General features: G+C 34.6%; 3 protein-coding genes across 4 annotated transcripts; all 3 read left to right on the forward strand.

Moving 5' to 3' along the window:
• The first annotated feature begins 876 nt into the window (after positions 1 to 876).
• Positions 877 to 2198, forward strand: LOC142537327 (uncharacterized). The gene is made up of 3 exons (XM_075642864.1): positions 877 to 1010; positions 1095 to 1182; positions 1280 to 2198. The coding sequence occupies exons 1-3, from the start codon at positions 913 to 915 to the stop codon at positions 2174 to 2176; spliced, it is 1083 nt and encodes a 360-aa protein (XP_075498979.1). The 5' UTR covers positions 877 to 912; the 3' UTR covers positions 2177 to 2198.
• Positions 2199 to 10675: 8477 nt separating this feature from the next.
• Positions 10676 to 15354, forward strand: LOC142527349 (nuclear transcription factor Y subunit A-10-like). 2 transcript variants are annotated; one of them, XM_075632124.1, is made up of 6 exons: positions 10676 to 10856; positions 13510 to 13786; positions 14155 to 14261; positions 14357 to 14425; positions 14593 to 14733; positions 14924 to 15354. In XM_075632124.1, exons 2-6 carry the CDS (start codon positions 13525 to 13527, stop codon positions 15263 to 15265), a joined length of 921 nt encoding a protein of 306 aa, XP_075488239.1. In that variant the 5' UTR covers positions 10676 to 10856; positions 13510 to 13524; the 3' UTR covers positions 15266 to 15354. The 2 variants fall into 2 exon arrangements, with proteins under 2 accessions (XP_075488239.1, XP_075488248.1); XM_075632133.1 differs by having other exon boundaries at positions 10684 to 10856; positions 14158 to 14261.
• Positions 15355 to 18645: 3291 nt separating this feature from the next.
• LOC142527374 (syntaxin-121-like) lies at positions 18646 to 19975 on the forward strand. The gene has a single exon (XM_075632156.1). The coding sequence runs from the start codon at positions 18795 to 18797 to the stop codon at positions 19701 to 19703; it is 909 nt and encodes a 302-aa protein (XP_075488271.1). The 5' UTR covers positions 18646 to 18794; the 3' UTR covers positions 19704 to 19975.
• The last annotated feature ends 433 nt before the right edge of the window (positions 19976 to 20408 follow it).

The raw sequence follows: 20408 nt of genomic DNA on the forward strand, positions 1-20408 counted from the left end.
GTTTCTCAATTCCTCACCGAAAATTTTTTTGACGAAGTTGAGAAGATCTAAAGCATAGTTCAGAATGGCAGATAATCGAAATCCAGAAGATCTCAGTGTCCTCTATTTACAAGCGACACATATGTCATCAAGCATGTCTTCGTTAACAGTTGATGATATTGTCAAAGTGAAGAGGTCAGACCATTTGATTTGGAAGTTGTATACTGATAATTATTTACACAGGCGTGTACTCGCATATTTAAATCATATGGGTTTTTATGAAGTTTTAGAATGTGGCTCTCAAGTTCTTGATAATCATTTGATTACTGCGCTTGTTGAACGTTGGCGACGCGAGACACACACGTTTCATTTTACATGTGATGAAACAACAGTGACATTACAAGATGTTTCAATAATCTGGGGTCTAACAATTGATGGTGAAGCAGTAACTGGAGTAGATGTGTCACATAAAATTGAGGAATGACAACACATATGTTTGGATATGTTGAGATTTTTGCCAGCATCAAAATATTTGAAAGGTGGTCATCTGTCTATGACTGCACTACACGATCATTGTATATCTAACCTTGTTAATGATGAAACTTCAGAAGTAGATGTTGTGAAATTTACTCGTTGTGTTGCGTTAATGATTATTGGAGGTATAATGTTCCCTGACTACCAAGGAGGGTCAGCTAGACTTATATTTTTTCAACTGCTACGAGATGTTGATAACGTGAAGTCTTATAGTTGGGGTAGTGCAGTTTTAGCATTTCTATACCGTGAGTTGTATAACGCGTCACGTATAGAGAAGACTACAATGGCTGGACCTTTATATGTCCTGCAGGTATCATTAATGTGATGTGAATATTTAACATAATATTTTGGTTAAATTTGTTAATTTTTTTTTATTATAAGTAGGTATGGGCATGGAGCATGATTAAATGTGTTAACCCCGATCGAAATGGGTTAACATTAGTTGTACCTCCCGTTGATCCGGATGCTTTCATTCCAGTTTCTCCATATGGTGCACGGTAATGTTTAAAATTTATGGTGGTAATATCATATATATCTTGTCTATTTTGTTGATATGTAATTTAATTTTTTTATAATTGTAGGTGGAAATATGGATTTAGTTACACACATTTGCCAACACATTCTGTAAGAATTATAAGGGATTCTCTAGATCATATGAATAATAATGAGGTATTATAAAATGTTAATACGTAATATTGATGACACGAAGACTATTTTTTTTGATTTATTAAATGAATATTGAATTTTAATTTACTTTTTTTTACAGTTTAATTGGAGCGTATACCAGAAAAATGACATAGATGTGAAGATGATTATTGATTCATACGACAACAAAATATGGCGATGTGTTTGTCCCCTTATATGCTTTGACATCGTGGAGATGCATCGTCCTAATCGTGTAATGGGACAATTTCGAAGACGGCAATCAATTCCAGGGTCTGCCGTCGACAATGACGATATGCATAATATCACGAGAATAGGACATCGAAACACCGATTGGAGAGAGTATCATAGAAATTCAATTGAGTTGTGGAATAATCGGCTCAGATATGTTTGTAAAGGGGTGCGACACGGGCGATCGATGCAAACTGACGAAGACTACTTTCAATGGTACAATCGAATAACTGTGCGCACCATATCACCTGCAGTTAATGTCGTTGGTTTTCAACCACGTCCGTACAATACTTTTGTTGGAGAAATGAATGTTCAACAAAATTTTAGTACGTCTTCTCCGTTTTCGCATCAGTCATCATTAGGATGGAGAAGTGACATGGTTAGGCAACCAAGTGGGTTTGCAGGAGACTCTACGATTATTACGTCAGCTGAATTGAATATTGCAGGAACCTCTAATACTCAACCTGATTTTTTCAGTGATCCAAGGTTCGGTGATTTTCGTCCGTTTGGTCAAACTGATTTTCAGAATCCTTATTGGTCCAACACACAAAGTTTCACGAATTTGCTTAACGTTGGACCTCAGCATATTGTGCATGACACTCAACCACAGAGGAATGTTATTTTCCCTGTCACTTATCCAGGTTACTCAAATGAGGAAATTCATGAAAATGTAGGATTGCGGAGAGGGACGAGAAGACGCAATCCACCTGATTGTGGAACAGGAAGCCATTTGTATCATTTTAATTATGACGATGATTCTGCTAATTAACTGTAACTATAACATTTCTATTGTTGTACAGTTTGCATTGTTGCGTCGTCTAAATTTTATTATTTCTACAGTATATTATTAATAAACGAAAGATAATATGAATAAAAGTGCAGGAAAAATAACACAAATAAACAAAGATGAAATAAAAAATATAAACATAAACGTTCCAATTTTTTTTAAAATTTTACACATCTCATCAGAAGAAAATACACAATCAAAAGTTAATATGAAACAACATAATTGACGTCCATCTCCTCAAATTTGTTGTTCTTCTTTTTATCCTGCTCATCTGCGATAAATAAATTATAATTAAAGAACCAAAAACTATAGTAATAAACAAAGAAGAACATGGTATCACATACCTCATTCAGCTAGCATCATGAATCGTTGATCACTACTCATCCTCGTCATTATCTGGTGGTGGCACTCCTGTTGCATTCCCTTGCGGCTGATAGTCATATTGAAAATTGAACGGAGGAATGAACGGAGGAGGTGGATGGATGGTCACTGGGTCAACACCCCTCTAGACCATCGTTGTCTGCATCATAGACTCGATATATGCGAGATGTTCATTGCGGTTCAAGTTAACTTGTTCCTGATGAGCCATGAAGACAAGCATCTCATCTACTTTGTCGTTTAGGGACCGTCTGTGGGGTTGTGTTTGACGCGGGGCGGCGGTACTCGATCCACCTGTATCTCCCTCATCCGTCCTGAAGTCTAACTGTCGTTTAGCGTATTTCCGCTGCAAGTCCTGTCCACAAATGGGCTTCATTGGTTGCTGCCACTCTTCATCATCACGGAACACAACCCCTGCCATCGCACACAACTCTGATATGATACAGGGAAAGAAAAGCCCGATGTGTCTGTTATGAACGCTCATCAAAATTTGAGAATTGATAAGTTTTCCCACATTGATTGGGTAACCCTAAGACAAAGCATATTGCACCACGGCCCGCTCCTTTTGTACTTCACTTTTGTGTGAGGCCGGCATCATTCTCCTCGCCAAAAACAAATACCAAAGAGCATTATCGGCCATCAGATATTTTTCATCAAAACAACTTGGTGACCCCCCTACTGGTTTCCATATCGCCCCTGGATGACATAAGCTGTTGATTATCACAGTATAATCAGGGTTAGCAACCAAAGCCTGGAAGGCGGAATCATCGACTTCGGGCGTTTCTAAAAAAACATTGATTATACCCGAATCAAATGACACAAGTTTACCTCGAACAAAGGCCTTGGCATCCGTCCTCTCACCCACATTTGGATAAAACTCTCGCACCACCGGTAACAAAAAACCGCTCGAGCGCAAGGCGCTCTGGAAAATTTTCCCGAGCACCTCGCGCTCGAGCGGTAACTTGAGCATCCCTCGCGCCCGAGCGGGAGCATTTCGCTAACAAAATTTTTTAAAAAAACTAAACGAATTTTTTCAAAAAATTTTAAACCATTTTGTTTATTTTGTACATGAAATAAAAAATAACAAAGTAAACACGAGGTAAAGAATTAATTTCTCATTTAACAGATCAACTGTTATTACAATTTAACAAAATAATACATCAATGTTGTCTCTGGTTAGAAACAGTTGTGTCCATCTCATTTCTCAATCGAGTTGTTCTATCTCTACCAACTTTTCTTCTTTCACGTCTAACAGGATTGTGGTGCAATTCGAAAGTTGGAGGTTCCCAGTAGCGCTCATATGCAAGAGGTTGAAATCTGCCTTCGTAAGTCGCTAAGTACTCAGATATATTATACCATGGCTGCACAAGTGTCGTGGGATCCAACGAGTGCCACTTTGCGGTACAATAGCATGAGAACATGGTATGCCAAAAATCGTCCATTTACCACACGAGCAATCACTCGTTGATAACTTGACCACTTGCATATGTTGGCCACGACTTGGTCTTCCTACAGTTGCAACCGAAGCAGTTTGCTCACGTACATCATACTTGGCAACACGATGTTCACTAGATTTTCTCGCCCACTTGTCATACATCCGACATGCATAATCTGACCACAGCTGATTTTCCTGAACCATACGACCACCTCTACTCACACATTCAATAAAATATTGTACGCACCTCATAAGTGTCAAGTATACTATGGCAGATTTAGGAAGTCTACGAGCACCCTTCAACACACTATTTAAACACTCCGACATATTGGTTGTCATCACCCCACGACGCCAACCACCGTCATGAGCCAAACTTCATTTTTCTTTCTCAATTCCAGCCAAATATCGGTGCGCCAAAATGTTTTTATGCTTGATTGCCTCCATTATTGATTCAAACTTACAAATTTGATTTTATGTGCCTGCCGCCGAGCTTAAATCTTTCATATGCACTTCTTTGAATTTAGCGTTAAAGTTTGAACACACGTGTCTCAGACAAAAACGATGCACACCGTATGGAGGTTGAAAATATGGTAGCTCTGCAGTTGCGCGCACGATTCCCTTATGTCTATCAGAAATAAGACACACGCCGTTTTCACCACGAACAACATGTCTTTCTACGTTCTCCAAGAACCATTTCCAAGAATCTGTTGTTTCTTCATCCACAATAGCGAATGCTAGCGGTAGAACCTGATTGTTCGCATCCAGAGTGACACCGATCAACATTTTGTGCTTGTATTTGGTATACAAGTGTGTACCATCAACACTAATTATTTTTCGACAATGCCGAAACCCATCAACACACGGCCTGAATGCCCAGAAAACATAGTTCAGTGTCTTACTCATTTCATTGTTGGCTCTCAAATGCTTTCACTCCACAACTGTTTCCGGACTATATTTTGACAAAGCACACATATATTTGGGAAGTAATTGCACGGAGCTCTCCCATGTACCATAAGCAATTTCAATAGCACGTTTCAAACTTCGCCATGCCTTCGTGTACGAGATTTGATATCCATATTTATCTTTCACATTTTCGATGATATACTTAATCTCGTACGAAGAATCACAACGAACAACTCCCAATAGCGTATGTGCCACCATATCACTGTTCATATTCTTGTGGTCTATACCAACAGAGAATAGATATACATGTGTGAGGCCCGCCAAATTTTGTTATTTTTCAATAACCAGTCTTGGCCTTCAAAGAAGCGCGAAGTCCCCATCGACAAATGACCATAGAAGAATTATTTTTACAACGTAACTTCCACAAACTGCGTGTGCTAACCACGACACGGTACTCACGCCTGACAAATCTAACTGAATAATCCTTGATAGATGCAATAAGATCATTCTTATCTTTAAATAACATATTGACGCATAATTCACCTCTACCCGGATTGTAATAGCTTGATTGCACTCCACAAGGAACATCGACATAATCATGAGGCTCTTCACCAAAATATTTATTGAAAAATGATGGCATCTCAGAAGTATTTGACAGAAATGCTACGGTATGCCTCTGTAATGTGTCACGTGGTGGTTGTCGAGATGATGTCCCCTCATCAGGATTTGTAAAAGTATTCACTTCATCATCAACATTCACTTCTTCTTCTTCAGACTCGCTGTATGACATATCGGGTTCGGAATCAGTCCTCCAAATATCATCATTATTGGCCTGATCCGGACAACGAGCGCTCGTATCTAATGTTGGATTCGGCCAAAATGGAGCATTGTTTTGTTCCGACGAGATATTTATATATTGATCCCAAGGCCCACTTACATCATCGAAACTCATATTACCGAGTCCTTTAGTAACCTGTGGAACATAAGATTCTTGCTCCTGGAAACCACCATATGTAGATGTACCGGGTTGGTTATAAAAACCTGAATCGGATGCATGTGGAACGTAAGATTCAGGATCATCAAATCCAACATTATGCTCAATTGAATTTGCTTCCACGTACAGATGCAAAACATGCATGTTGTCACATTGCATTATGAACTGTAAAGCATCGTCATCAACGAGATTGACTTCAATTTCATGCCAAGATGCTCTCTCCATGAATGAATACTTTGTTGACACCTTCAGAGAAAAATTCGCTGGATCGATTGCTAACATTTTATGCACAACTTCAACTAACTCCATCAAATTAATAGATCGTAATACTCGTATAGATCTAACAAATGGAATGCTATATTCAATCGATCCATTATCGCTAATTACATGACCACCAAAATATAAGAGTACGTTGATGTTAGACATTTTGTCAATGAAAATTGAGAGAAAATTTAAGAGAAAGTTGATACCTCGTTCCTCGAAGTTTTCATCAATTATATAGGAGAAAAAATGTGAAGACTGTATAGCTTCGATTCTTATTTGAATTATTGGTTTTCACGTGATTTTTCAGAATCTCATCTTTCACGTGAAGTTCTCAGGCATCGACTGAAAGAGAAGTTGTCAGGCATCGACTGAATGAACGGACATTAAAAATCGAAAAAATATATAAAAAAAGAAAAAATTTACAAAATACACCGTCCGCGCTTACGCAGCGCGGATTGCATTAGGTGTGCAAACATTTTTTTTTCAAATTAGTTTTGAAATAAAATTTTAAATTTAAATTATTTTAAAAAAAAACCCAAATAGGAATATCGAAAAATGACTTATATTTAGTAGTCCATCGCGTTAGAGCCATTTTATTGTATTATCTTCGGAATATCATGAAAAGCAGTGGCTTAAATATATAAAGGTTATGTATTAAAACTGAAAAATATATTATTTTCTTGTGTATATTTATCAACCTTTCATTGATGATCAATTATTCTCATTCAAGTTTCATCTTGGATTTCTTTCTTTCGATTTTTTAAATGAAAAAATTATTGACCTATCACACATTTACTTATTATTGAGTAGGTCTCTTGTGAGATGCTCTCACGGATTAACACGATTTATATTTAAAAATGAAAAATAATTTCTTTTCATGAATCAAGGAAGGTTAGAGATCTGGATAACAAAATTGATCCGTGAAACTGACTAACATAAATTTTATGTCTTGGAGATCCGAATTACAAATTGATCTGTAATGCCCGAGATTTTATATCGTGTTAAATTACGATTATTGATTTTTAATCGAGATAATTATGAAAGGACTAACCGGGACACGAAATGAGATCGCGTGTGAAAATTGATGTGCGAGGACAGTAGCATCGGCGCACATGCGCGCACATGCGCCAAACAGGCAGAAGACCTCGCGCATATGCGCGGAAGATGTCGCGCATATGCGCGAAGCCTATGCGAGGAACTCCAGAGAGTCTCGCGCATATGCGCGAGGCGATGTGCAGAATACGCGCGGAGACCGAGTGTCTCGCGCATATGCGCCGATTGGGGTCGCGCATATGCGCGAGACGTGTGCTGAAAAGGTTGAGCCACTCGTCCTCCTGCATGTACGAGATATATATATATATATATATATATATATGTCATTGAATTTGTTCAGAATTCAGAAAATAAAAAAAGGGACGAGAGAATTGTTGAAAATCCTTACGCCTTTATATTGCGATCCGTCCGTCAGATTTTGAATCCGACTTCGGTACTGTGTTCCTAGCAACGACAGCTACAACAGGACGTAAGTTTTGTTACGTTTTGTTAAGATGTGAAATTATGCTATGTCCAGAATCAGATACGATTCATATATAGTGTTCTTGACATAGTAGACATCATAGAATCGAAGTCAGATTAAGAAACAGATTGATTATGGAATTGTTATGAATTTCAGAGTTAAATTGACTGAGATGTGATGTCAAATTTGTACGGTGGTTGATTATAAGTTATTGAAATTAGTATATACTGGTGTGGTATCACCAGTATCGCAGAATTATACTGTTGTACCGTCAGAATTTAATAAGACAGAGATGTCTTGATTTGAATAGAATATTGATGCAGTATATTGATATTGTCATTGCCAGATTGAGCATTGACAGGCTTTGAGTCGAGACTTCAATTGTATCAGAGCGACAGAATAAAAGGTATAAATAAATGTTGATTCGGGATTGCACAACTCGAGTTGGTTTGACTTGAGTTTCCCAAAATCACATACTGTATTTTATTGCATTGATATTTGCAGATTATCAGATTGATATGTTTAGTCTATTGAATTATAGCAGAGCCAGAGTTTGAGTCTAGGACAGATCAGCCTAGCTAGGGCAGAACCGCCCAGTCTTTGTCAGAACCGCGTAGACTCTAGACTTACGGTGTATCGATGAGCTTAGATGTAGATCGACGTCTATTGTAGACATTCGATACAGCATACCAAAGTCTATATTAGATCGGGATCCCTAGGTTAGAAATAAGTGGAGATAAGATAATAAGTCATTGACTTAAATACAGATTCGTATTGATTCATGTAGTTAGATTGGATACATGTTTTAATGTTTGTTTATGCTTTTATATATGTTTTATATGATTGCATTGATACATTGTTTATACTGGGATATTTATATCTCACCGGAGTTATCCGGCTGTTGTCTTGTCTGTATGTGTGCATGGCAACAGGTGGGACAGGTTCAGGGTCACAGAGGTGAAGAAAGATCGAGTTAGAGTGGAGACTGCGGACTTGGACTAGAGTTAGAGTTTAAACACTTGTTATATAGTTGTTAAACCTTAGTTGAGACTGATTGTATATAGTGCAAGATTTGTACTTTTAATACTGATGTGTATGTTAAGATGTATGCCACTACGTTCCGCATTTTTAAAAAAAAAATTAGACCCTGTTTATTATAATTGATTAATTAGTCCCAATAACGATTGATAAGATGATTAACGTCCGGGTCCCCACATGATCTATATATAAAACTGTATCACATTAGTTTTTGTGTTTACACAATGTTTATACGCACGATGTTATAGATTATACATACTTATACATATATGTAAGTGTATATATTATATACGGAGCCAATTTTAATTGGATCTATTGTGAACTAAAATTTGTCGTTTTTTGTTGCTCCGCATGTGTACTCCACTTGTTAAGGAAACACTTTCAGACAGTTATATAATTGATTGATTCAACTCAAATCCAACTTGTCCAAATGGTCTGCCTACTTGGTTCTACGCAAATATAAAGTAAATAGTCTTTTTTTTAATTGTATTATACTCTTTTAAATATTAAATTTTTTGATTTTTATACATCTTAAATCAAATGTCTTCATAATTCCTCTGTTTCTCATCATTCATCACGATTTGAATATATCCCTTTAACATCCTCACAAAGTTTAAATTGAAATTCATGGTTCACAAAATAATTAAGATATCGATAATATATCAATCTCATATCAGATGTCATACAATCTTTTGTCGAACTTTAATTATATTGTTTCTGATTTCCTTTTATTATAATTATCCATTATGCTAATATAAGTTTTAAGCAATGTAAAACATATGAATTCATTAACGATATTTATTAATTACCGGAGTTGTCAATGGAGGAATATGTTATATATTTGTCCTTTTCATTGTTTGTGTGAAACATAAAACAAAAACTGTAATTTTAGACATGTAAGTTGTTATTTTGAGTTTTACTTCAAAATTTGGTTTTCATCTAGTAATTTGATCTTTTTTTTGCCTGAAATTACTAAATTCACCGAAACCGTTTATTCGACGCCGATACTCTCTTACGTCGTTCATGTGACGAAAATAAAACTTATATTATACACATTAAATATATTTAAACAAAACTAAAAGAGAGCGACAACTTTTTTCCTCTTGTTTTGAAACTTTTTAGGTCTTTTTTCTTTATTTTTTTATCGGATGAATTTTAAATAAATAATACTAAAGAAAAATTTTAGACTTTTTTTAACTAAAATCTATGTAATTCAAATTTATTTATTCAAGCTTTGATTTGACAAACAAAGTGTATAATTAATTACCGAAAGTATAAAATAGAAAAGAACAAGAAATCCAATCTTAAAGAATTCATTTATTTATCTATACTACTTTATTAAGTTTGAGATACCTAAAGTAATTAACTTTGATGTCATGATCTGTTTTAATAATTATATATATTAAAACTTTAAAGCAAGTTATATGTGGTTTAGTGGATAGAGTCATTGTTTCTTTGGGTTTATGTTATAGGTTCAATTCTCTCTGAGGTCATTTTTTTATTCTTTTATTTTTTATTTTATTTTTTAATTTATATAATAAAATTACAGTATAGTCCGTCACTATTTCTTATAATTATATTTTGATCTTCATTTAAATGTAAATCAAATGAATTATAAAAAATATTATACAAGCACGCAATACGTGTGTCGGTGCACTAAGTATATATAATGGATCAACCCACTTGAAGTAGATTAACAGTTAATTATTTTGATATGGATCAACCCACTTGAAGTAGATTAACAGTTAATTATTTTGATAATCATCCTTCAAAGCCCCTCCGTTTTGTCGTCTTCCCCTTTAATTCCCAACTCCTTTTCCTCTTTAATGGAGCATATAATTGAGAATGCGTAGAGAAACCAATAAACACTGACCCAAAACTAAATTAATTAAAAAACAAAAGGCTTGGAGAAAAAAGAGAAATAATATTAAATATTCCACGCATAAAATTAAATAAAAGAAAGCAAAAATGCATGAGAGGAAAATATGATTGGCCCTTCTACCATTATACATACATGCCCTTTCTCTAGCTTCTCTCTCTCTTCTCTCCAATGGCTGCTGTTTGAAATTTTACCGACAGATTTGTGCTTTGTTTTTCACTCTGAAGAAGACTGTTTGTTTCCACTTTAGCTAAGGTACGTGCGTCTGTGTAAATTGTAATCTTTAGTTTCCCTTTTCGTCTCAGTTCTTAATAATATCTAAAAAGAAACTATGTTTCAGAAAAATATTTCAAATTTCTGTATTTTTTATTTGGTTTTTTGGGTAGTTTCCTGATCATTAAATATATTTTAGTGTTGAATTTGTTTTGGAAATAGTGAAGTTTTTCTTCTGTTTCAGATTCTTGGTATTACTGTTTTGAGTGATATTATTATCCAGAGCGGAAATTTGGCTTTTGGTGGAATTTTTTATGGATTTATACAATATAATTTTGTTGCTGAATCAGTAATATATCGTGGAATTCAAATTTTAGGCAAGAAATGTGAATTTATGAAGAGCTAATTAAGCAGGTTGTTACTTGTTAGATTTGGAAAGATATACATGATAAATATGCATAATTAGAAGTGAAAACCCGCAAATTTTGTGTAATTAGTAGTGAAAACCTGCAAATTTTGTGTATATTTATCAAGATATATATTTCAAGATAAAAAAATGTACAATATCAGCTGATTTTAGTCATCTATCATATCCGCAACCAAGAATAAAATTTAAATCTACGGATCACGATATATTTCGATCTTTGCTCAAAATTTAAAATGAAGATGATATGTTTATCTATATATCAACTCCACCTATAAATACACATCTATGTCATTCTTGAAAATTTGCACATTTCATATATATTAAATTCGAGAATATCATCGTCAAGGTTATGCAGCATTTTTGGAGATTTTTCAAGGCAAAGTTATGTCCAGGTTTGGGATATTATTTCCATCGCTTCAATTCTCTTAATCCAATCTTCATGGTTTAGAATATAACAACTTATGTTTTGAACATCATATCCAAAATTCAGTCACATCAAACGGTTCGTTTTTTGTATGTAGTATTCGCAATAAAGTTGTTCACATTCTATGTGAGAATAATATACATACTGTTTTTTCATAAACTGGTCCAAAAGAACTTGAAATCCGATCTTCACCGTTCACAATTTAGTTCCTTTGTGAGTGTACTATCCAAGTTTAAGCTTGCTCCAACGATTCAACAAGTCGCAAACATTTCTGCAAAGAAACTGATTTTTGGGAGACAAATTACAGCTTGTTCATTCATTATTTTTCAAGCAATACTAAAGTAAGTGGGTTTTGTATGTATATTTTGGCACATTTTTTCTTTGAAGTGGGCTTATGTTTTAAAATTATAATTCCTATATGAATTCTTTCTGTTTTTATAAAGTTTCGTTCAAGCATAATTCCTTGTTCATGATATATTTCCTTAAAGATTTGTCAAATTATACGTTCAAGCACTGTTAGGATTTAATTGGTTATGTTAGAAAATTTCTGAACTATGACCCTTATACGATGAGATTATTACCGCTGCATGACCTCACTCTTTAGAGGATTAACATATAGGACATGATCCAACTCTTTAGAAGATTAACATATATGATAATGATATCATTAAACCATGAAAATGAGATAAATTTCAGTTCTTACTATGATTTATGTTATGATGTCAAGATTACATCATATGAATACGTTTTACGATTCAAGTTATGATATGTTATGTAAATATTTAAAAATTATACATGTATGTTGTTATATGTCTCGAACGACCCCCACCTGCTGGATAGTTCTCAAAATATTCTCCCTGAGATAAGTTTGAAGAACAAGTTGAGAACGAGAAAACAAGAGGAATTTTTGGGGCTGGTGATAAAGACGACCACTTAAGATTGTTTCGTTTATTTTAGTTTCAAGTTTTAATTCAAGTATAAGACGCTTCCAAAAGTTTTATTATGTTTTGAGATTTCTATGTTATAAAAACAATGATATTTATGAAATAAACTGTTTTGATTTATATTGTACTACGAGGCTAATTGTTTGACGATTATGTGATGTTTCAATAACGCCGGATGTTTCACGCTTCGCTCACGGGGCGTTACAAGTGACCTTCTAAATTTTACATTTCCTTTTCGAACTTGACGAATTAATGTGACATTATTCAACTTGATTCTATCTTCATTTACTGTTCTAATCTCCCCTCTCTTTCGTGTTTTTTTTAGAAAAAAAGAATAAGATATTCTATGTTGTTTCAACTTTGGAAAGTTTCCAGATTCGAAAATTTCCACTTAATTAAATATTGGTTTTCCTATCGGGGAAGTACTAATTCAATCGTGATTATTTATATCGAATCTATTTGAGTTGAATGCTGTTTCATTTTTTTCGGTTTATTTTTGTTTATTGGAAATTTTAATTTTTGGTTTTTAAAAAATAATAAGCACATGTCTGTTTAGGTTTCGAAATATTTAAAGATTTAAGTGTTTATTTGAGAAAAATATAGCTGTTTTTTTGTTTGGAAAGAAGTATGAGCTAGTAATTTTTTATATGTTACTTTCAAAATTGTTAATCTGCTTAATAATTTAAATAGTACTATGTATACTGCTAATATACGTATAAATAGAACAAGCACCACCGTTAGAAAATGAGTTTGAAATTTAATAGATGTTGACAGATGGATGAACAATATATTTTTCTAAACAAATCACAAAAAGATTTTTTTTAGGAAATTAGAAATGTTTAAAGACTGAAAGTACTTTTTTAGGGTTTTTACCTAAATCAAGAATGATGATCGGTGCAGGAACTGAAGCTAAACATGACCATGCACGCAGAATTCCTCAAAGAACATGATGAGATCCATGTTCCAAATCCCATCAATCGCGGAAGTGTGTTATCCGCTGTTCCTCGATGGCCTAGACTTGGATCCGAACCGCTATATTGCGAATCTTTCGTCCAGTCGAAGATAATTTCATCTACCGGCCTCGACCTCAATAATTTCTGCACCGCAGCTAATAAATTGATGCAACCTGAAAATCAAATGGCAAAGGGAAATGCAACTCGCTTCACTATTTTCTCAGGTAGTTAATTATATTAGACGTTATAAATTCTAGAGGATGCGTGCACTACGTGTGTATAATTCTTGTTATTTCATATTAATAATCTCAAGTATTATTAGCATGAAGTGTTTTGTGGAATGTGTATGGCCAGAATTAATATTCTAGTACGAAACATGAATAGGTTTATTACAATGTTATTTTCAGTCAATATAGTAGACAGTGCAAAAACATACAAGATTTGAGATTATGTTAACTAGCTTCGAGTCGAAAACGGAGCTTGATTCCAAGTAAAGTTGCATGGTATAAGTTACAGCTTACAAAAGGGAAGTTCTGTTGATTTGAACATAATATTGTTGCTTTCAAAAGCCTCATTTCTTTCACATGTTAAGTAGGGTATGATTTTGGTGATGACTGCAAATCCACTGAGAACGGGGAGAAAAATCGAACTCAAACTGAAAATCAAGGGCATTTCGAGCTTGGATTCGGCCAATCTTTGGTACGCACAACTAATAGTTTTATCAGTAAAATGAAAACAATGGTGCTAGAATCTGTTGTGACTGGCCTGTTTCTTGAAAACGAATTTTAAAACAGGTATTTTCAAAACATCATTCTGCTGAGCAATGCATTGGAGTACACTCACCTTATGGAACTCAAATCGCGGTTCGTCCATTGTTTCCTCCAATTCTTTTACTCTAACAAAGCCAGATTCTAGAATATGGAGATGATGTTCATATTTATAAAAAGTTTTCCTATCAATCCAGTTAATTATTCTATATATTTTCTACCCTCGAAGCATTTCATTTACCTTAATTTTAGTACGTTTTCAGGGGCGGATAATGTTACCGTTGAGCATGTCTATTGATGGAGGGCCGATTTTCGTGAACGCGAAGCAATACAATGGAATCTTGCGGCGTAGAAAGTCACGGGCAAAGGCAGAGATGGAGCGCAAACGCACCAAAGCCCGAAAGGTACCATTATATTACATTGTTCCATTAATATAATATTAATATAATTGAATGTATAGTGAAATATATAAAAGTTATTGGTAAATAACTTATTTTATTTTCTTCACTTCTTGTTTATTCGACACAATACTTACATGTTTCAAATCTTAAGATATCAGATATCATTCTAAAATAATTTATCTACGAATTTCAGCCATTTCTGCACTTATCCCGTCATCTTCACGCAATGCGCCGTCCAAGAGGCAGCGGCGGCCGCTTCCTGAACACGAAGAACTCGGGCATCAGGACCAAAAATGATGACGAGAAAGAGGAATGGCTCGCACAGCCAGCAGAATCCCAGATTTCGATCGTGCTGCAGTCCGATGGAAATCGGTCCTCTAGTCCAACCTCGGAAGCAACCAGTCACCTTTTCTCAAAGGGGAACGCTAGCACTTTTCTTCCCTTTCGTATCAATCATCTCCATAATTCTTCTTTTCAGCCATTTCCAAATGAGGCTGATATTGGGATAGGAATCGGTATCGGGTTTCCAATCTAAAAGGCAACTCATTCTTGGCTAATTTTCTTTCTCCTAAAAGGAGAAAATCATCTAAAACATAAATAAAACATCTATCTTCTGCCGGTCTGTATCTGTTTAGTTTCGTTTCTCTCCCGAGTCAAGCTGTGTCGTTGACACGGGTGGATTCGGACATGTTATATATATGTATGATCATGATGTGGTTTTGTGTGGGGATCGTTTCTATTCCCACAATAATAAGACATGGTTAAATCATCAGACTAAGGCGTTGGTATTATTGTTGCACACCTTTTGAAATTTGGTGTATGGTGGTGAAATCTTTAAAACATGGACGTCGTACTGTTGATTTTTAATCAGTGGAAGACATCCATATCAAACTTAATGGCAACCTAGTATTTGTAGATTACGTTGTTTTTCCTCTTTTAAATGTCTCCTGGTATCGATCCATGCAATTGCGTGTCTAAGGAGATCTTATGCGACGTTATCTATATCATTATCTGTAATATTCGTTGTAACCTTTTTTTTTTTACTTTTCATAATCAATATATATGATAAATTTGTATTGGCGATACATATATTGTTACTCATAAATGTTACATAAAATTTCTTCCCGAGCCTAACATGTCAAGATATTAATACCATATTTCTTGTTGCATGATCGTGAGTTGAGTATTATTTTCGAGTTTCGATGGTATAATTACCGGTTCACGCCTCTTATTTGTTTTTTGGGAAAATTTGTGTAAGACGGTCTCACGAGTCGTATTTTGTGAGATGAGTCTCTTATTTGGATCATCCATTAAAAAATATTAGTTTTTATAATATTATTTTTTATTGTGAATATCGGTAGGGTTGACCCGTCTCACAGATAAATATTCGTGAAACCGTCTTACAAGAGACCGACTCTTGTTTCTTTAGCTTATGTTGTTAGTTATGTGATTAATAATTAGTCTAATATTGCAATTTAAAAGTTATTACAAGTTGATAATTAATGTTTTTAGTTATACAACTGAAGATCACTTTTGATTAAGCTTAAATGATTGCACAAGCAAATATTATATATGAATGGGGTAGTTTATTTAATAAATGCCTAACTCAAAATGCACTCACAAATTATCTAATATATCCCTGTTTAATATATATAATATTATTTAATTTATTTTCTCAATATCATTAAATAACAATATATTTAGAAATTTGTTTATATAATTTATTTTCCCAATAACATTCTTAATTTGTGTGAAAAATAAAGTAAACTATATGATTGAGACGAAGCCGGTGATACTTTTCATGAGTGGAATACTTTTAACTCAAAAAATTATATATTACACTAATATTTAATAATTACATAATTAAAAAAAATAATACATTTACAATGAAAAATAATAATTTAAAATATCCTTTCAATAATAAATTTTCAAGTATTTATTGAGCTTCGAAGACTTCATGACTAAATGCTTGAGATGACTTTCATCTATTTTTATTATCTTTAATGCTTTGATAATTATACTCTTAACTTTTAAATTTTAAAAATATTTTTTTTTCGATACACAAGTTTTGACGTGACAACATAACATGGGGATAATCACAACCATAACGATAAATTAAATCGACTTAAGTATGGTTATATTATGAGTTACATTAATTAATTTAGATATAAATTTTTTACAAATCTACCATCACATTTAATGTGCTGAAGAAAATAGAAATTATGCAATATTTTTTAAAGCTGAAGGGTTAGTTAGTAATATTTGTATGCTTTAATTAATTCAGCACACCCTCTTAGCTACAATTTGAAACTAGCTGGAATTTATTTTCCCATAGATCATTTATAGATCCGAAATAAATACCTAAAATTGCAGGTGTTCATTGATCGGATCCGGATAGTAATAAAATCCTAGATGTATATGTTTACTAAAATTTCAACAACTCGCAAAAAACAACAGAAAACTAGTTAAGGTAGTGTTTATAGTTACTAAAAAAGTGATTTTTAGATTTTAGCTTAAAATAATAAGTTTTGGGTGTTTCTTAAATCCAAATTTTGCGTTAGCTGCTGCTGGTGAGATATTGATTCCGCTTCTACGAAAGTAATTATTATACATGTTTGCACACACTATTCACTTTGATTTTCTCACTTAGTTATGATCTATAAATTTAATCGGCTCTTTAAAAGCAGAAACTGCTGCTACAACAGTCTAAATGTGTCTTTGAAGATCTCTCGTATTTGTATCCATCTTTATACTCCTCTTCTGTATAATCTCGTAAAAAAAAGTTAAATATGAAATATGTAATGTGTATTGTAAGGATTATTTTGTCCGACATATGCTCAAAATAATAAAAATATCGGTATACGATGTAAAATAGTAAATTTGTGTTTTGTCAGAATTAGATGTTGTGCCAGATGTTACAACATCTCAGACAACATGCAGCGGAATATTATATTTTGCAACACAAATTCACTTTCAATAACTAAATGGACGAGATTAAATTTGCACAAGTATTTGTGCGGTGCCTTATGGCGAAAATTAATCACTAGAAAATCAAACCGATTACAAAACCTAACACTAGTTATTATGACAAAAATCAATTTTCTCAACAAATTGAGAAAACAAATGCTTTCTAAAAACAAATAACAAGAATAAAAACTAAAACAAGAAAGCAAAATGTGTTGCTAAAAAAACAGATCCAAGAAAAACAATATTCGGCCAACTTCTTCTCAGATGTTGTCCGCAGATGTTCTCAACATTCACAGCAACACTCTATCACACTCTTCACAGCACGTCTCTTGAATAAGGTTTTCTCTGAATTCCTGAACGTGCACACGTGAGTAAATATTGACCGAGAGAGAAGACCACCACGAAGAACTCCCATGAAAATCACCTCCACGAAAAACTATCTCCACGAAAATCTCTTCCACGAAAAATCTCTTCCACTAAAACTCTCTAAATTTTTCTTCGTCTCTCTCTTTCAATTCTTTTTAATCTACATCTCTCTTATTTATAATTTACTTCATCTCACTGGGAAATCTACAAAATAAAGAAATCAAGAGTTAAATCAATAATATCATATCTTCAAGATCTTTATCATAAATATAATATCTATAAAAGGCAAACCCAATATTCCACATAATCTTATCAAGAATAAAATTAGATTTAAGGAAGATATTATATCACCATAAAATCTTAACATAATTATCTAGAAAGGCAAAATCATAATTAAATATTATACTCCATCAAATCAACAAAGAATAGATAATATTAGAGAAATCAATTTAATATGAAAATTATATTTCCCTTCATGTAACGTAGACAAGGCAGATGGAACATTCTATGCAACTTGAGGTCTTACCTGGTGTATTTCTAAGAAACTAACAGGCAGGCGCGTTCATTTGACAAGTCTTGTTTCTATCCCATTCAACCTGCCGAATTTTACCATATTTTTCAACATATTTTGCTATTAATAATTCACGTTCAAATCGATTCATATGTCAATCTAGTTATCACATATACAGCTTCAAATCATAAACTGAAAGAAGAATTGATAAAGAGAAATCATGAATGATCTACTATCAAGATCATTTTCTCGGGGAGAAAACCATTCCCCGCCGCAGAATTCCCATACCATAGAGATGAGTGGCTCCGCCGAAACAGGTGGTGAAAACCTGGACAGATTCTTCCAGAACGTGCAGGTAATCAAAGACCAGCTCCAGGACCTGGAGACCCTTTACGGCCAGCTCCAGACTGCGCACGAACAAAGCAAGACCATGCACAACGCTGGAGCCATAAAGAGCCTCCGATCACGGATGGATTCCGATGTTTCTGCTACTCTAAAAACTGCGAAACTCATTAAACTCGGCCTGGAAGAATTAGACCGCTCCAACACTGCCAACCGCAGCGTACCTGGATCTGGCCCTGGAAGCTCATCAGACCGGACTCGAACTTCTGTCGTCAATGGCCTGAGGAAAAAGCTCCAGGGAACCATGAATAAGTTCAATGAACTGAGACAGAAAATGGGTTCCGAGTATAGAGAGACGGTGCAGCGGAGATACTACACAGTGACTGGGGAAAACCCGGATGAGAAAATCTTGGATAGATTGATAGAGACAGGTGAGAGCGAGAATTTTCTGCAGAAAGCGATACAGCAACAGGGAAGAGGGCAGGTATTGGATACTATAATGGAGATTCAAGAGAGGCATGACGCGGTAAAGGAAATAGAGAGGAACTTGAGGGAATTGCACCAGGTATTCTTGGATATGGCGGTTTTAGTGCAGAGCCAGGGGGAGCAGCTTGATGATATCGAGAGTCAGGTGAATAGGGCTAATTCGTATGTCAGGGGGGCTGCCAAGCAGCTTGAGGTAGCCAGGAAGCATCAAAAGAATACTAGGAAATGGGCTTGTTTCGGGATTTTGCTCTTGTTGATTATTATCTTGATCGTCGTTCTCTCGCTTCGACCATGGAAGTGATCCACTACCTCGGATATTGATTGTCATTCAATCACATGTTTCATATATTCGTAAGCAATTAATATGGTTGTATATGGTTTTTTGGTTTGAAAAGTGTACGTATTTTCTTATGGGTTACTCCGGGTAGCCATTGGGCGAGGCTCACGAACCCAGTACTTGTGAATTTGTTGGTAGTAAGAGAGTGATGCTTGTAAGATGGCTACTTTATGCATCGCTTATACATACGTATTGTTGATTTGTTATGAAAACGTAATTGACACGAATAATGAGTATATTTTGGCTTTGAAAGACCAAAACGAACAATTCAAACATATTGTTCAAGCGATACATCAACAAATAGAAACTATATCACTGACTACGGGTTGGAGCATTGAGATACAGCCGCAGCAGGAATCTCCTCTATTGTGCAAGAATATACACAAGAAAAACTTTAAAAAGAAAATACCGACAAAAGGACGCTTTCCAACTATTCGTTCCTTCTCTTCCCCATCTTAAATTCCTCACAAAAATTTAAATACAAGATTGTGATGAAGCGTGTTAGGATGTTTGCAGTATGGGCTCTATTGACAACAGTACGCTTTATAGCGACTTCTTAGGTACAAGCACTGTGTCCTCCGGCCTGGAAGAAGCATCGGCGGGCTAATATGGCCCTTAATCTCACGTAAAAGAAACATTGAATATACGTGTAGATTATAAAAGAAATTG

This window comes from Primulina tabacum, chromosome 2 (assembly GCF_025594145.1).
Source record: "Primulina tabacum isolate GXHZ01 chromosome 2, ASM2559414v2, whole genome shotgun sequence".
In the NCBI taxonomy this organism is placed as follows: domain Eukaryota; kingdom Viridiplantae; phylum Streptophyta; class Magnoliopsida; order Lamiales; family Gesneriaceae; genus Primulina; species Primulina tabacum.

What these genes read in the sequence shown, in the direction of transcription:
- LOC142537327 (XM_075642864.1), top strand. Translation starts at nt 913, where the DNA reads ATGATTAAATGTGTTAACCCCGATCGAAATGGGTTAACATTAGTTGTA. An exon ending in GTTTCTCCATATGGTGCACG is followed by an intron (nt 1,011 to 1,094) that starts GTAATGTTTAAA and finishes TTATAATTGTAG; the next exon opens with GTGGAAATATGGATTTAGTT. An exon ending in ATCATATGAATAATAATGAG is followed by an intron (nt 1,183 to 1,279) that starts GTATTATAAAAT and finishes TTTTTTTTACAG; the next exon opens with TTTAATTGGAGCGTATACCA.
- LOC142527349 (XM_075632124.1), top strand. Translation starts at nt 13,525, where the DNA reads ATGACCATGCACGCAGAATTCCTCAAAGAACATGATGAGATCCATGTT. An exon ending in TCGCTTCACTATTTTCTCAG is followed by an intron (nt 13,787 to 14,154) that starts GTAGTTAATTAT and finishes TCACATGTTAAG; the next exon opens with TAGGGTATGATTTTGGTGAT. An exon ending in AACGCACCAAAGCCCGAAAG is followed by an intron (nt 14,734 to 14,923) that starts GTACCATTATAT and finishes TACGAATTTCAG; the next exon opens with CCATTTCTGCACTTATCCCG.
- LOC142527374 (XM_075632156.1), top strand. Translation starts at nt 18,795, where the DNA reads ATGAATGATCTACTATCAAGATCATTTTCTCGGGGAGAAAACCATTCC.